The 17,889-nt window shown below is 54.4% G+C and overlaps 1 protein-coding gene across 1 annotated transcript in view; it reads right to left on the bottom strand.

Annotated features, from left to right (window-relative positions):
• LOC121337547 (dystrobrevin beta-like) overlaps positions 1–17,889 on the bottom strand; it is a 101,856-nt gene that overhangs the window by 18,574 nt on the left and 65,393 nt on the right. The window contains exon 5 of the mRNA XM_041407684.1: positions 7,282–7,385. Coding sequence (XP_041263618.1) covers positions 7,282–7,385 — 104 coding nt within the window. The remainder of the gene's footprint in view (positions 1–7,281; positions 7,386–17,889) is intronic.

Raw genomic sequence — 17,889 nt, 5'->3', positions numbered from 1 at the left:
GACAGTGACAGTGACAGTGACAGTGACAGGGACAGTGACAGGGACAGTGACAGTGACAGTGCCAGTGCCAGAGACAGGGACAGTGACAGTGACAGGGACAGTGACAGGGACAGGGACAGCCCCTGCCCCGTGCCCTGGTCAGCCTGGGACAGAGACAGTGACAGTGACAGTGACAGTGACAGGGACAGTGACAGGGACAGTGACAGTGACAGTGCCAGTGCCAGAGACAGGGACAGTGACAGTGACAGGGACAGTGACAGGGACAGGGACAGCCCCTGCCCCGTGCCCTGGTCACCCTGTGACACTGGCAGTGACAGTGACAGGGACAGGGACAGGGACGGTGGCAGAGACAGTGCCAGAGACAGGGACAGTGACAGTGACAGTGACAGTGACAGTGCCAGTGCCGCCCCTGGCCGCCCCTCCCCCGGCCACAGCCACCCTCAGGGCAGTGGAGCTCGGAGCGGTCTCGGGTTTTCTCTGGCTGAGACGATCCCGAGGTGTGTTAAAATCTCTTTTCCCAACCCAGCAGCAGAAAAGGAGTCGAGAGGGCTCCGGCTCACGTCCTCAGGGTTGTTTATTACATTTTATCTCAAACATTTTCTGTCTGGCCTGCCGAGGTCTGTTCTGCAGGCACACTCTGCCTCTGGGGCTGGGGCTTTCATACTAAAAACTACCTATACCATGTTTGCAATTATGTTCCAATACCTATCACCTGTATTGGTGACTTTCTACTCCAAACCAATCTGTGAGTGCCAACATCATCCTGAACACGGATGCCAGGGAGAAGGAAGAAGAAGGACAGGGCACACCCAAATCCCTCCATATTGAACCCCTGACCCCCATGCAGAGAACCCCAAACCCCCTGTACAAGGCCCAAAACCCCCCTGCACAGTGCTCCAGAAGTTTTCCCTTCACCCTGTGATTGCTACTGCTATGCTACTTAAACTTTTGTGACTTTAACTCTTCACACGAAGGTGGTAACTTGCTCTGTGGGTCGAACTCAAGCCACAGGGGTCTTTGCTGCACGCCAGGGTCCCTGAGCCCCCTGCCCGGCCTTCAAAGCCCCCTGGCTGGGGCTCGGGTCACCCAGGACGGGCAGGGGGGTGTCCTGGGCTCCCACAGGTGGGATCAAGTGTGGAATTGTCCCCTTTCCTGGAGGAAGGAATCCTCTGCCTCAGGGCTCTGCGCTGGCCCTGAGCTGCCCGGGCACTCCTGGTCACCCTGCTGGACAGCAGCAGTGGCCTGGTCACCCTGCTGGACCAGTGGCCTGGTCACCCTGCTGGACCAGTGACCACCAGTGACCTGGTCACCCTGCTGGACATCAGCAGCGGCCTGGTCACCCTGCTGGACCAGTGGCCTGGTCACCCTGCTGGACAGCAGCAGTGGCCTGGTCACCCTGCTGGACCAGTGACCACCAGTGACCTGGTCACCCTGCTGGACATCAGCAGTGACTTGGTCACCCTGCTGGACATCAGCAGCAGCCTGGTCACCCTGCTGGACATCAGCAGTGACCTGGTCACCCTGCTGGACAGCAGCAGTGACCTGGTCACCCTGCTGGACATCAGCAGTGGCCTGGTCACCCTGCTGGACATCTACAGTGACCTGGTCACCCTGCTGGACCAGTGGCCTGGTCACCCTGCTGGACAGCAGCAGTGGCCTGGTCACCCTGCTGGACAGCAGCAGTGGCCTGGTCACCCTGCTGGACCAGTGACCACCAGTGACCTGGTCACCCTGCTGGACATCAGCAGTGGCCTGGTCACCCTGCTGGACAGCAGCAGTGACCTGGTCACCCTGCTGGACAGCAGCAGCGGCCTGGTCACCCTGCTGGACATCAGCAGTGGCCTGGTCACCCTGCTGGACAGCTGCAGTGACCTGGTCACCCTGCTGGACAGCAGCAGCGGCCTGGTCACCCTGCTGGACATCAGCAGTGGCCTGGTCACCCTGCTGGACATCTATAGTGACCTGGTCACCCTGCTGGACCAGTGGCCTGGTCACCCTGCTGGACCAGTGACCACCAGTGGCCTGGTCACCCTGCTGGACCTCAGCAGTGGCCTGGTCACCCTGCTGGACCAGTGACCACCAGTGGCCTGGTCACCCTGCTGGACCAGTGACCACCAGTGGCCTGGTCACCCTGCTGGACCAGTGACCACCAGTGGCCTGGTCACCCTGCTGGACCAGTGACCACCAGTGGCCTGGTCACCCTGCTGGACCAGTGACCACCAGTGGCCTGGTCACCCTGCTGGACCAGTGACCAGCAGTGGCCTGGTCACCCTGCTGGACCAGTGACCACCAGTGACCTGGTCACCCTGCTGGACATCAGCAGTGACTTGGTCACCCTGCTGGACATCAGCAGCAGCCTGGTCACCCTGCTGGACATCAGCAGTGACCTGGTCACCCTGCTGGACCAGTGACCACCATGGCCCCATCACGGCCAGGAGAGCATGGGCACACAGCTGGGTGATGGTTTGGAATACAAAGAAATTGAAGAAACTAATACAAAACTTTTTGGGTAACTAATAGTCTGTTAAACTACTAAAAAACTAAATACGTTTTTTGTGAAACACACATGTTGAAGTTTTAAAATCTTAAAAATGCCTTTTTTTTTTCTTTTTAATTAACAAAAAAATACAACAACAACAACAACAACAAAAAAAAAAAAAAAAAAAAACAAAAAAAAAACCCCAAACAAAACCACTAATTTTGTGTAGTGGTTTTGGTTTGTTAATTTTGGATGTTTTGAGATTTTTTTAATGAGTATGGTGACTTTTAGTGTTGGCTAATTGTCAATGTATTTATTTTTTTGTTTTGAGACAGGACTAGGAGAAAGGTAAAGTAGGTTTAAGGTTTTAAAAGGGCACAAAGAAAATGTTAAACTTAATATCTTTATATTATTAAAAAAAATGACTAAAAAAATTTCTAAAAAATGTATTTATTTATTTTTTCTCCTACAAACTGGCACAGGGATCACCCCACAGGGCTGTGTGAAGGATGATGCTCGGGGCCTGCTGAAGACCCCCTGGCTCAGGGATGTCCCTGGAAGGGCTCCAGGCCAGGCTGGAGCAGGTGTCCCTGCTGGGTAATGTTCCCAAGCCCACCCAGAATCTCCTGCCTGGGACACTCAGTTGTTGTATGAAGTGAAAAATGGACATTTTGTTCTGCTTCCTGTGCTCTCTGTCGGCCTCTGTGTGTGATTAATATCAAATTATGAAGCAGCACTAATTGTGCAGGTTGCACAGGAAGGAGCAGGAGGGTGGTGGCACAGCCTCCCAGCACCTTTGTCTCCTGCAGGAGAGTGCAGTGCTTTGTCCAAGGGCTGCCCAGGCTCTGTCCTCTTCTCTGCCACGCTGGGCAACAGCAGGATTGGTTTTCTAACTAGAGGGTGGCCTCTGTACCCCAGCACTTCACCCAGAAACCACCAGGTTTTACTCTAAACCTACACTTGGCCATCATCCTCTGCTGAGTGGAGCATCAGGAGATCACCTGAGGAGGAAACCTTTCTGATCTCAGCACTGTAAGAGCAGCACCTCTGGGGCTCAGCTCTTCAAAGCTCTCCTGCTGCAGAGCTCGCCCCACTAAGGGGGCAGCTGGGGGAGGACTCACAAAACAAACCGTGGTGTCCTGCCCTCTGTGCCCCCACCACAGTGAGGGAGGGTCTGGGGTTTTCTAAGGGTCTGGGGATGTGCAGGAGTAGCTGAATCCTGAGGTGGCAGGACTATCTGAAATGCTTTTGCTGCAGTAGAATCAGCGCGCTGAGGGGGGTCTGTGGGTTTGTGTTGGTCCCCAACCACACCTGGTTCCTCACAACACGCATCAGGGATGCTGCCAGGTGTTAAAAAATTGGGAAACCACAAGTTACAAACCTGGAAAGCCACAAGTTCCAACCCGGGGAAGCCACAAGTTCCAACCCGGGGAAGCCACAAGTTCCAACCCGGGGAAGCCACAAGTTCCAACCCGGGGAAGCCACAAGTTCCAACCCGGGGAAGCCACAAGTTCCAACCCGGGGAAGCCACAAGTTACAAACCTGGGAAACCCACAAGTTTCAAACCTGGAAAGCCAGAAGTTAGAAACCTGGGAAAGCCACAAGTTAAAAACCTGGGAAAACCACAAATTACAAACCTGGAAAGCCAGAAGTTAGAAACCTGGGAAAGCCACAAATTAAAAACCTGGGAAAGCCACAAGTTCCAAACCTGGGAAGCCACAAGTTACAAACCTAGGAAACCACAAGTTACAATCCTGGGAAAGCCACAAGTTCCAAACCTGGAAAGCCACAAATTAAAAACCTGGGAAAGCCACAAGTTACAAACCTAGGAAACCACAAATTAAAAACCTGGGAAGCCACAAGTAAAAAACCTGGAAAACCACAAATTAAAAACCTGGAAAGCCACAAGTTAAAAACCTGGAAAGCCACAAATTAAAAACCTGGGAAAGCCACAAGTTCCAAACCTGGGACGCCACAAGTTCCAAACCTGGGAAAGCCACAAATTAAAAACCTGGAAAACCACAAATTAAAAACCTGGAAAAGCACAAGTTCCAAACCTGGAATGCCACAAGTTCCAGACCTGGAAAGCCACAAATGAAAAACCTGGGAATGCCACAAATTAAAAACCTGGGAAAGCCACAAGTTAAAAATCTGGAAAGCCACAAATTAAAAACCTGGGAAAGCCACAAGTTCCAAACCTGGGAAGCCACAAATTAAAAACCTGGAAAACCACAAATTAAAAACCTGGGAAGCCACAAATTAAAAACCTGGGAGACCCACAAATTAAAAACCTGGGAAGCCACAAATTAAAAACCTGGAAAAGCACAAGTTCCAGACCTGGGAAGCCACAGCAGGCCTGAGGAAGGGGCAGTCCTTGGGGACAGGCAGCAGGGGACCCTGGTGGGTCCATCAGCTGGAGCAGGGCTGAGGAACACGCTGCAGACCCTGTGCCTGAGGGGTTTGCCTTGCCACGGCTCCTGCACCTTCCAAGGAAGGACAGATGGACACAGAACAAACAGGGATGCCCGGGAAGGCTGGAAAATGAGGAAAGATCCAGCACCTGCGTGTCCTGCCACAACCAGGAGCTCCCAGCAGCTCGAGGCCCCTTCCCTCCTTGGTGCTCCTCACGGGCACGGGGCAGGGGGAGCCCCGAGATGGATCCTGGGGGTCCCCCCGGGGCTCGGGGAGCTGCTGGCCCCCTCCTGGGCTCAGAAAGGGACCCTGCACGGGGGGAAGGAGAGGCAGTGCTGGGGGAAACCAGCAGAGAGCTCTGGGCTGCCCCACCAAACTCGCTGTGGACGTGGAGAGCAGGGGACTGGGCACAGACGGGGCACTGCTGTTGGCATCCTGCCTCCCTGGAAGGGCTGCTCTGAGCTCTGCCCCTGCCCTTGGCACGGGGAGAAGGCATGCCCTTCTCCCAGAGGAGCTGCAGGGCTCAGGGGGGCCACCCCACAGCGCTCCTGCTGCTGCTGCAGCACCAAGAACTGGCTAAAAACGCCTAGAAGTGCTCACTGGCACCAGTCAGGTGCCCACTGGCACTGCTGAGATGCCCACTGGCACTGCTGAAATGTTCCTGGCACTCCTGAGATGTTCCTGGCACTCCTGAGGTGCCCACTGGCACTCCTGAGATGTTCACTGGCACTCCTGAGATGTTCCTGGCACTCCTGAAGTGCCCACTGGCACTCCTGAGATGTTACTGGCATGCCCTTCTCCCAGAGGAGCTGCAGGGCTCAGGGGGGCCACCCCACAGCGCTCCTGCTGCTGCTGCAGCACCAAGAACTGGCTAAAAACGCCTAGAAGTGCTCACTGGCACCAGTCAGGTGCCCACTGGCACTGCTGAGATGCCCACTGGCACTGCTGAAATGTTCCTGGCCTCCTGAGATGTTCACTGGCACTCCTGAGGTGTTCACTGGCAGTCCTGAGATATTCCTGGCACTCCTGAAGTGCCCACTGGCACTGCTGAGATGTTCACTGGCACTCCTGAGATGTTCCTGGCACTCCTGAGGTGTTCACTGGCACTCCTGAGATGTTCCACTGGCAGTCCTGGCATGCCCACTGGCACACCTGAGATGTTCACTGCACTCCTGAGATGTTACTGGCACTCCTGAGGTGCCCCCTGGCACCCCTGAGGTGCCCTCTGGCACTCTTGAGATGTTCACTGGCAGTCCTGGCATGCCCCCTAGCACTCCTGAGGTGTTCACTGGCACTCCTGAGATGTTCCTGGCACTCCTGATGTGCCCCCTGGCACTCCTGATGTTCCCCCTGGCACTCCTGAGGTGCCCCCTGGCACTCCTGATGTGCCCACTGGCACTCCTGAGATGTTCCTGGCACTCCTGATGTGCATCAGCCGAGGGCTCCGGTGCGCTGCCCAGGAATCAGGCCCGTGATTCCCGGCAGCATTTCCCAGGAGCACCACGAGGTCCACAGGGATAATCACAGAAATACTGAAGTTGGAGAAGACCTCCTGATGTGCATCAGCCGAGGGCTGCGGTGCGCTGCCCAGGAATCAGGCCCGTGATTCCCGGCAGGATTTCCCAGGAGCACCACGAGGTCCATAGGGATAATCACAGAAATATTGAAGTTGGAGAAGACCTCCAAGGCCACCAAGTCCAGCCTTTGTGGACTGCTGTCCATCCCTTGGCTCTGCCCACACCTGTGCCACAGGGACAGGGGGATTTTCTGTCCTTTCTCCGCTGGCAGAGAGGGGAACACCAAGGACAGCTGGAGGTTCAGCTTCCAGAGGTGATGTCCACAAAGAACCTCCAGGTCTGCCAGAGATGGGAACAGCAGGCCCTGCTGCTGTTCTGCTCCCAGCTCCACATTCCAGGATGCTCCTGGAGCATGAAGATGAGAAGCTCTGGACGGGCCAACAAGGAGAAAAGAGCGTTGAAACCCCTTGTGGTTCTTCTGGCAGGCTTCTAAACACGGCACGTTTGTAAGGTTCTGTTCTTAAATACTTTGTAGGTGTAACTTCCCTTCGGGGAAGATCATCTTCACAGAAATTAACTTCATTAACTCCAAAAGATTTGAAATGTGCCTCCAGATTTGGTCCAGGGCACGGGAAAGGGGTTTGAGATGATTGCCTTGACACGGTGAGTTACGGGTGTGCTGTACCTGGGACCAGGGGATGGTGGGGTGGGAAGGGTCTTAAAGATCACCTGGTTCCAAAACCTCCGGGACACTGCCACTGTGCCAGGGTGTCCCAGTGTCCAGCCGCTCTGGGCACCTCCCAGGGCACAATTCCTCCCCAGCCCTCCCTCCATGCCCGCCCACGCCGCGGCGGCTCGGCCCGGGGTGCCCACCTTGTGTGAAGGCCTCGTGCACGTCGTCCCCGAGTCCTGCCAGCGCGTCCTGGGCGCCGTGCGTGGGCGTGGAGCCGGCCGAGGCACCGGGCTGGGCACCAATCCTGGGGAAACACACAGATACACAAAGAGGGCACCGTGCTCTGGGCACCAGGCCTGGGGAAACACATACAGGGCACCGTGCTGGGCACCAATCCTGGGGAGACACTCACAGGGCACTGTGCTGGGCACCAGGCCTGGGGAGACACACACAGGGCACCGTGATGGGCACCAGGCCTGGGGAGACACACACAGGGCACCGAGCTGGGCACCAGGCCTGGGGAGACACACACAGGGCACCGTGCTCTGGGCACCAGGCCTGGGGAGACACATACAGGGCACCGTGCTGGGCACCAGGCCTGGGGAGACACACACAGGGCACCGTGCTGGGCACCAGGCCTGGGGAGACACACACAGAGGGCACCGAGCTGGGCATCAGGCCTGGGGAGACACACACAGGGCACCGTGCTGGGCACCAGGCCTGGGGAGACACACACAGAGGGCACCGAGCTGGGCATCAGGCCTGGGGAGACACACACAGGGCACCGAGCTGGGCACCAGGCCTGGGGAGACACACACAGGGCACCGTGCTCTGGGCACCAGGCCTGGGGAGACACATACAGGGCACCGTGCTGGGCACCAGGCCTGGGGAGACACACACAGAGGGCACCGAGCTGGGCATCAGGCCTGGGGAGACACACACAGGGCACCGAGCTGGGCACCAGGCCGGGGGAGACACACAGAGGGCACCGAGCTGGGCACCAATCCTGGGGAGACACACAGAGGGCACAGAGCTGGGCACCAGGCCTGGGGAGACACACACAGGGCACCGAGCTGGGCACCAGGCCGGGGGAGACACACAGAGGGCACCGTGCTGGGCACCAGGCCTGGGGAGACACACACAGGGCACCGTGCTGGGCACCAGGTATGGGGAGACACACACAGGGCACCGAGCTGGGCACCAGGCCTCGGGAGACACACACAGGGCACCGTGCTGGGCACCAGGTATGGGGAAACACACACAGGGCACCGTGCTGGGCACCAGGCCTGGGGAGACACACACAGGGCACCGTGCTGGGCACCAGGCCTGGGGAGACACACACAGGGCACCGTGCTGGGCACCAATCCTGCACAAACACACACAGACACACAGCGGGCACCGTGCTGGGCACCAGGCCTTGGGTGGGATGTGATGCACGGGCAGGGGCAGCTGTGGGAGGTGTCGGCACCACGGGCATGGAACTGCATTGAGGTATTTTTAAATTTTGATGTGTTTTTATCTATTTTTGTCTGTTTTGAGATGGTTTTTATAAAATCATGTGCTTTGTATGTTCTATGCAAACATTTATATATTTGTATATTACATATGTGGATATTTATTTATGTTTATGTATTTATTTTTATAATTCTATATAATATAATTTTATATTTATATGTAATATATATTCTATAAATCAATATCATATAAATATATAATATATAATGTATAATATGTATTTGCATATAATATTAATATATGACATCAAATACGTTATATTTATCTTTATATAATGTAACTATATAAAATATAAAATATAATTATATAGTGCAAATATTCATATATTACATATATATTAATATAAATTTAATATGCATATACTAATAGATCAAATATATAATACACATAATATTTATATACTAGAAACGCACCAAATCACCAAATCAGAGCAGGAACACCCACCCCAAAACACACCCAAACACCAAATCAGACCTGCAACACCCACCCCAAAATACACCCAATACCAAATGAGAGCAGGAACACCCACTCCAAAACACACCCAAACACCAAATCAGACCTGCAACCACAAAATGCAGCAAAACACCAAATCTGACCTGAAACCCCAAAATGCACCAAATTACCAAATCCTACCTGCAACACCCACCCCAAAACACACCCAAACACCAAATCTGACCTGAAGCCCCAAACTGCACCAAATCACCAAATCTGACCTGAAGCCCCAAAATGCACCAAATCACCAAATCCTGCCTGCAACACCCACCCCAAAATGCACCCAATGCCAAATCAGACCAGGAACACCCACTCCAAACCACACCAAATCACCAAATCAGACCTGCAACCACAAAATGCGGCAAATGCCAAATCTGACCTGAAACCCCAAAATGCACCAAATGCCAAAATCAGACCTGCAACCACAAAATGCGGCAAATGCCAAATCTGACCTGAAACCCCAAAATGCACCAAATTACCAAATCCTACCTGCAACACCCACCCCAAAACACACCCAAACACCAAATCAGACCTGCAACCCCAAAACGCACCAAAACATCACATCAGACCTGAAACCCCAAAATGCACCAAATGCCAAATCAGACCTGAAAGCCCAAAATGCAGCAAAACACCAATAAGACCTGAAACCCCAAACTGCACCACAACACCAAATCAGACCTGCAACACCCGCCCCAAAACGCACAAAAAAAGTGCAGGAGTGTCTGAATTTGCATCAATTTGTGGCACAAGGTGCCCACGCCTGAAGCTCTCCCAGCACAGCCTGTGGGACACGGATGGGGACAGTGGCAGCTGTCACCTGTCCCATGGCTCTGGTTTAGAAGAACAGGCTCTGGCCTCCTCCTCTTCCTCCTCCTCCTCCTCCTCCTCCCAGCCTGAGCCTCAGCAGCCACGCAGGGAGGGAAACCAGCCCATGAAGGTGGAAAAGAGGAGAGGGCCAGCCCCGAGTCCTGGATCAGAGATGGGCCAGGCCCACAGCTGTCCTTCCCCAGGAGGGAGCCGAGGAGGGGCTGGGAATGTTTTCTGTTTGAATATTTTCTGGTTTGGAGCTCGTGGCCCAGGTCCCGTCCTGTGGGACCTCAGCACGTGCTGCTGCTAGCCCTGGAGACTCCAGGTGTGAGGAGAGGAGAAGTCACAGAGCTCTTGTTGTTTGGAATCACTGAGGGTGGAGAAGAGCTGCAAGATCAGCAGGTCCAGGCTGTGCCTGATCCTTGTCCCCAGCTCAGGGCATGAGTGCCATGTTCCCTGGACTTTGGGCACTCCAAACCTCGCTGGGCAGCCCCTGCCAAGGCCTGAGGATGTGCCAGGAGGAGAGGTGGCAGCTCAGTTCCTGCAGTCAGATCTCAGGGCTCACTGTGTGCCAAACACATCTGCCCAAACTGTGAGGGGACAGAATTTCCAGCGTGTGACAAGCCCAGCCCAGCTCACGTGTCCCCACCCTGGCCACAGTGGGCTGTGCAGTTCATTGAACCCCAGAGTGGTTGGGGTGGGAAGGGACCTTAAATCCCACCCAGTGCCACCCCTGCCATGGCAGGGACACTGCCACTGTCCCAGGCTGCTCCAGCCCCAGTGTCCAACCTGGCCTTGGGCACTGCCAGGGATGCAGGGGCAGCCCCAGCTGTGCCAGGGCCTGCCCACCCTGCCAGGGAACAATTCCTAATTCCCAACATCCCATCCAGCCCTGGCCCTTGTCCCCTGTCCCACCACTCCAGGTGTGCTCACTCCTTGGACCAAGGCACACCGTGACCCCCAGGCTGGCAGTGCCCACTCCCGTCACACCCAGGCAAGAGGAAACCTTTATGTCACCAACGCTGGTCTTTGAGACACACCCTGCACAGGATATTCTTTCAGAAGGTGCCCGAACCCTTGAACGTTCCATTTTGATCGTTTTTCACCGCTTGGCAGCAGCTGGCTGGGCTGATTTGCATTCCACGGCCAGCGGAGCAGCGGGGCTGGGAACGTCCCTGACCCGCGGGTGACACGGTTCCTGGAAAACACCGTGGCCGTCACAGCAGCCCCTGAGGTCACGGCACATCCTGAGGGGGATGGGGACAGGGCAGGCTGCTCCCCCTGCCCGTGCAGCCCCCGGGGTGACGGAGCCACGCGGGGCTCAGAGGGGGATCCGAAAGTTGTGGGTTCAGTGGAGCCTTGAGCTTTGCCTTCCTAGAAACACGTGCAGGGCCCCTGGCTGGAGCACCCCTCACTCCTGACCCCAGAGTGGTGACAAAGCAGCTCCTGGCCAGCACCGACCCCACTGAGCTGCACCTCCCAAAGGCAGGCTGGAATGGTGGAGCCACGGAGCCACTGAGGCTGGAAATCCCTCCCAGACCATGGAGACAACCATCCCAGCAGTGCCCAGGCCACCAGAGTCCCCTGTCCCCAAGTGCCACAGCCACAGGGCTTTGAAACCCTCCAGGGATGGGGAGCCCACCCCAGCCTGGGCAGCTGTGCCAGGCACGGACAGCCCTTTCCAGGTGGGAATTGTTCCCAATATCCACCCTGTGCCAGGCATGGGCAGCCCTTTCCAGGTGGGAATTGTCCCCAATATCCACCCTGTGCCAGGCATGGGCAGCCCTTTCCAGGTGGGAATTGTCCCCAATGTCCACCCTGTGCCTGGCCCAGCCTGAGGCCATTTCCCCCTGTCCTGTCCCTGTTCCCTGGAGCAGAGCCCGACCCCAAACACCTCGGGCTGAGCCACAGCCGCGTGTGTGGCTCCTGTTCCAAACCTCTCCAGGTTTCCATCTCCAGAAGGAAACAATGCCATCTCCTTACGGATGATGTCTCCAAGGCCACATCCCCAGGGAGTGGGGACAACACCTGAACAGGTCCAGGATGGAAAAGGGACCTGCCAGAGGCTCCCTGGGCTGAAAAGGATCTGGGAGGGTGACGGCTCCTTCCTGCCCTGACTGAGCACTGCGGCTTTCCCAGGCCCCGAGGCAGCAGGGCACGGCGGAGCTGAGCTGCACTGGCCCCTGGGCTGTGCCAGCTCTGGGGTGGCAGCAGGGCCAGGGCAGTGCCCGAAAGGAAAGGAAAGGAAAGGAAAGGAAAGGAAAGGAAAGGAAAGGAAAGGAAAGGAAAGGAAAGGAAAGGAAAGGAAAGGAAAGGAAAGGAAAGGAAAGGAAAGGAAAGGAAAGGAAAGGAAAGGAAAGGAAAGGAAAGGAAAGGAAAGGAAAGGAAAGGAAAGGAAAGGAAAGGAAAGGAAAGGAAAGGAAAGGAAAGGAAAGGAAAGGAAAGGAAAGGAAAGGAAAGGAAAGGAAAGGAAAGGAAAGGAAAGGAAAGGAAAGGAAAGGAAAGGAAAGGAAAGGAAAGGAAAGGAAAGGAAAGGAAAGGAAAGGAAAGGAAAGGAAAGGAAAGGAAAGGAAAGGAAAGGAAAGGAAAGGAAAGGAAAGGAAAGGAAAGGAAAGGAAAGGAAAGGAAAGGAAAGGAAAGGAAAGGAAAGGAAAGGAAAGGAAAGGAAAGGAAAGGAAAGGAAAGGAAAGGAAAGGAAAGGAAAGGAAAGGAAAGGAAAGGAAAGGAAAGGAAAGGAAAGGAAAGGAAAGGAAAGGAAAGGAAAGGAAAGGAAAGGAAAGGAAAGGAAAGGAAAGGAAAGGAAAGGAAAGGAAAGGAAAGGAAAGGAAAGGAAAGGAAAGGAAAGGAAAGGAAAGGAAAGGAAAGGAAAGGAAAGGAAAGGAAAGGAAAGGAAAGGAAAGGAAAGGAAAGGAAAGGAAAGGAAAGGAAAGGAAAGGAAAGGAAAGGAAAGGAAAGGAAAGGAAAGGAAAGGAAAGGAAAGGAAAGGAAAGGAAAGGAAAGGAAAGGAAAGGAAAGGAAAGGAAAGGAAAGGAAAGGAAAGGAAAGGAAAGGAAAGGAAAGGAAAGGAAAGGAAAGGAAAGGAAAGGAAAGGAAAGGAAAGGAAAGGAAAGGAAAGGAAAGGAAAGGAAAGGAAAGGAAAGGAAAGGAAAGGAAAGGAAAGGAAAGGAAAGGAAAGGAAAGGAAAGGAAAGGAAAGGAAAGGAAAGGAAAGGAAAGGAAAGGAAAGGAAAGGAAAGGAAAGGAAAGGAAAGGAAAGGAAAGGAAAGGAAAGGAAAGGAAAGGAAAGGAAAGGAAAGGAAAGGAAAGGAAAGGACCTGCTCTGCTAAGAGAGCATGGGCACCAGGGGCAGCAGGGCTGTGCCAGCCTGGCGTGGGGGGACACGGAGCTGTGTCCCTGCAGGGCTGGGCAGAGCCCAGAGCCACCACGGGACCCTCTGTGGGTTCAGTGTCCCCATTCCCTGGCACAGCTGTGCTGGGCTCTGCTCCTCCATGGAGCTCCCAGGGTGGGAAACTCAGGGATGCCCTTTGGAAACAGAGCCCAGGTGGGGCTGGACAGGTTTGTGAACTCCTCTGGCTCTCTTTTGGAGCTGCAGCCCCAGAAAACCAGAGAATTCCTGGCTCATTGCGTGTCCTTCCTGGAAACTGCACCGGGGAGGACACAGAAGATGGATTTCAATTTAGAAAAACCACGAAGGGAACCTCTGACCTGGCTCCTGAAGTGTTTGGGAGCCAGCTTCGATTTATTGTCCCTGGCTTATCGAGTCTTGTACACAAGAGCTGTGAGGTTTAACCTAAAATGCCATTTCCAGGGAAAAGGGGCCGAGCTGTGCCCGGAGCAGGGATCAGCTCCGGGGGAAGGGTGGATGGAAGGGAATCAGTGCCCACAGGAGCCTTCAGCAGCTCTCCAAGAGGCATTTCACCATCACCTCCCTCAGCCCAGCAGTTCAGCTGGAGGTCCCCCACCCTCTGGGGAGCTGCTGCCAAATTTTCTACAACCGCTGTGACAGAGGAAAGCTTTAAAGGAGAACAGGATGGAAAAAGCCTTCAAAAATGTGGGTTGGAAGGAGCCTTGAGGGGTTTTTGGAGCACCAAGGTCACCTCCAGGGTGCTGCTCAGGTTCCTCTTCAGCTGCTCTTTGAGAGGCTCCCCAAGGAGGCCTCACCACCCTTGTGGGCAGCTGCTCCATGGGAATTCCTGTCCCAATCCAGCCAGAATCCCCAGCTGGTGTGTGACCATGCACATCTGGAAAGGTGCTGGCTCTGCCTCCTCCAAGGGCAGGAGCAGACAGATGAGCCCAGCTGGATTTTCCTTTTATTCCCTTCTGCCTCCTCCTCTCCTCAACCACCTTGGGCACTGGGAAGGTGTTGGAGCCCTGGATGCTGGGAATTTCAGATTTCTGTGCTGACAGGCTCTGGCCTCCAGGACAGCACTGCATGTGAGCTGAGGCCGTGGAGAAGGCTTCCAAAATTGACTGACAGCACTGGGATGTGGGTGTGGAGTTGGTTAGAAGTGTGTGATGCCACAGGGTGGGAAACTCAGAGTTTGGGGTTTTAGAATATAGTCATAAATATAAAGCAAGATGGAGGTTTTAGGGAAGAGGCTGCTCCTTCTTCTTCACCTTCTTCTCCATGAGTTTGGGTGTTTTTGTTGTAACTGGACAGAAAAGTCCACATTGTGGATTTTGAGTGATCAGTTATGGGATTAAAAGTGAAAATAATTTAGGCGTCATTTCTTAATTGTATAGTTTGACCTTGTAGGGAAAGATGGTTGGCCATTTTGTAGCTTGTTAGTAGAGTGCTGCAGAACTCACAAATTGTAACAGAGATGGGAAATAATAAACACCTGAGTGTGAACGTGAAATTTTGTCTCAAGAGCTTCAATCCTGACCTTGACAGATGCAATAAAAAGAAGCCCAGAACCAGCAGAAAAGCTGCCCCAGAGAGGGACAGGACCCACAGCCCTTGGAGGATTCCAAAGCTACGTGAAGCCAGAACTAACTCGATCTAATTCCAGCTGCAGTCCTGCTTGGAAGAGTGGAATCAGGGAATTGTTTAGGTTGGAGAAGACCTTCAGTTGAGTCCACCATCAAGCCCATCTGCTTCAAGTGGAAAGCTGAACCAAAGAACCCCAGAAGTCCCTGAACCTACAGATGCTGAGTGAGGAACTGAGCAATCCACAGACACTGATTTTACCACAGAAACATCCCAGACTGGTTTGGGTGGGAAAAGACCTCAGTGCCACCCCTGCCATGGCAGGGACACCTGCCACTGTCCCAGGTGCTCCCAACCTGGCCTTGGACACTGCCAGGGATCCAGGAGCAGCCACAGCTGATCTGCTCCACTTCAGTATGGAGCTTCTTCCTGGGAGCAGATTAAAGGAGAAAGGATCTTGCACACACAATAACCCCAGAGCCAGCAGCTTTCAGATAAGCAGTTTAGACAAGTAAACATCTCATCATGCCCCAAATACTGCAGAAATGCAGCACAAACAGAGCAGAGAGGAGAACAGGAACACATGGCCCGTGCCTCTCGTCTGTGGCTGCGTGTGCCCCAGCAGAGAGCTCCTGGCAGGGGTCCCAGGGGTCTCCAGGCCAGTGCTGAGGCTTTCTCAGCACATCTCACTCCCTGCCTGGCTCCCCTCTCCATGCTCTCCTTCAGGGACAGGCCCCTGAGCTCACCCAGGAGTCACCAGGTCCTGCTGGAGAGCTTTTACCACGTCCCTGTCAGTGAACATTCCAGGGCTTTCCTCAGGAAAAGCAGCACCTTCTGGCCCAGACCTTGTCCCCATGCCCAGGGCTGGGGCACACACAGCTGAGCCCCCAGACCCTGCACTGCCATTTCTCTGTGGCTCCTCGGGCTCTCCCTGAGGGAAAAACCTTCTCTGGCAGGTGAGGAGCCCCAGAAAAGCTGGGGCTGCTCCTGGACCCCTGGAAGTGTCCAAGGCCAGGGCTGGGAGCACCCTGGGACAGTGGAAGGTGTCCCTGCCCAGGGTAGGGGTGGATGGAGATGAGATTTAAGATCCCTTCCTTCCCACCCAAACCACTCCAGTCTATGACCAGACTATCACAGAACCAACACTCTGGAGTGCTACAGAAAACAAACAGTTCTTGCCACTAAAACAACACCAAACCCGGTGTTTCCTGCACTTCCAGGGGCTGCTCCTGCAGAGCTGGGGGAGCACAGGAATGAGCAGAGCCCCTGGAGAGCCCAGCTGTAAGGAAACACCTCGGCCACCCCAGCTGGCTCTGCTCCTCCTGGCAGATGTTTATTGCACAGCTCTGAGCCCAGGCAGGGCGTTTGCAGCACTGGGGGAGCAGAGGGCAGCTCTTCCCTCCTCTGCTGTGCCTGGAGATGCCTAAAGCTGCTCTGTGCCCTTGCTCCAGGTCCTCCAGCACTGCTGGGTGAGCCAGAGCTCCAGCCAGGGTGAGCTTCCTCACCAGCCTCCTGGGGACTTCACAGAATCCCAAAAAAGCTGGGCTGGAGGGGGACCTTAAAGCTCATCCAGCTCCAAGCCCTGCCAGGGACACCGGGCACCGTCCCAGCCCCGAATACTTCCAGGGATGGAGCACCCACAGCTTCTCCTCCAAATATCCCTGCCATTTTCCACAGAACCTCACAGCAGTTTAGGCTGGAAAACACCTCAGTTTTGAGTTCTCATCCCCATCTCCAAAGCCCCAGCAACCTCCTTCTGCCTGATGCCAAGAGCAAATCCAAGTCCCTCGCAGGAAGCCTGAATAGTAATTAATTCAGGACAGAAATAATGAACTACAGAGGAATTTCAATTTACACGTCTTTCTATTTTAACAGAAAACCCTTGACAACTGATTTTGGGGGGGAAAAAAAAACTTCTCCAACCACATTTAAACCTGCTTTGCATGAGGCTGATCCAACCCACGCCACTCAGGCTGCACGGGAGGGAGCAGAGTTTGCACTCAGGGATGGGATCACAGTTTGCTGGGCAGTGTCTGCACTCAGGGATGATGGATCACAGTTTGCTGGGCAGTGTCTGCACTCAGGGATGGGATCACAGTTTGCTGTGCAGTGTCTGCACTCAGGGATGATGGAGCAGAGTTTGCTGGGCAGTGTCTGCACTCAGGGATGGGATCACAGTTTGCTGGGCAGTGTCTGCACTCAGGGATGGGATCACAGTTTGCTGGGCAGTGTCTGCACTCAGGGATGGGATCACAGTTTGCTGGGCAGTGTCTGCACTCAGGGATGGGATCACAGTTTGCTGGGCAGTGTCTGCACTCAGGGATGGGATCACAGTTTGCTGGGCAGTGTCTGCACTCAGGGATGGGATCACAGTTTGCTGGGCAGTGTCTGCACTCAGGGATGGGATCACAGTTTGCTGGGCAGTGTCTGCACTCAGGGATGGGATCACAGTTTGCTGGGCAGTGTCTGCACTCAGGGATGGATCACAGTTTGCTGGGCAGTGTCTGCACTCAGGGATGGGATCACAGTTTGCTGGGCAGTGTCTGCACTCAGGGATGGATGGATCACAGTTTGCTGGGCAGTGTCTGCACTCAGGGATGGATGGATCACAGTTTGCTGGGCAGTGTCTGCACTCAGGGATGGATGGATCACAGTTTGCTGGGCAGTGTCTGCACTCAGGGATGGATGGATCACAGTTTGCTGGGCAGTGTCTGCACTCAGGGATGGATGGATCACAGTTTGCTGGGCAGTGTCTGCACTCAGGGATGGATGGATCACAGTTTGCTGGGCAGTGTCTGCACTCAGGGATGGATGGATCACAGTTTGCTGGGCAGTGTCTGCACTCAGGGATGGATGGATCACAGTTTGCTGGGCAGTGTCTGCACTCAGGGATGGATGGATCACAGTTTGCTGGGCAGTGTCTGCACTCAGGGATGGATGGATCACAGTTTGCTGGGCAGTGTCTGCACTCAGGGATGGATGGATCACAGTTTGCTGGGCAGTGTCTGCACTCAGGGATGGATGGATCACAGTTTGCTGGGCAGTGTCTGCACTCAGGGATGGAT

The sequence above is a fragment of the Onychostruthus taczanowskii genome, unplaced genomic scaffold, assembly GCF_017590055.1.
Source record: "Onychostruthus taczanowskii isolate IOZ18803 unplaced genomic scaffold, ASM1759005v1 scaffold277, whole genome shotgun sequence".
NCBI classification, from domain to species: Eukaryota; Metazoa; Chordata; class Aves; order Passeriformes; family Passeridae; genus Onychostruthus; species Onychostruthus taczanowskii.
The sequence above is the reverse complement of the archived record's forward strand: the minus strand, read 5'-3'. Positions and strand labels throughout refer to the sequence as shown.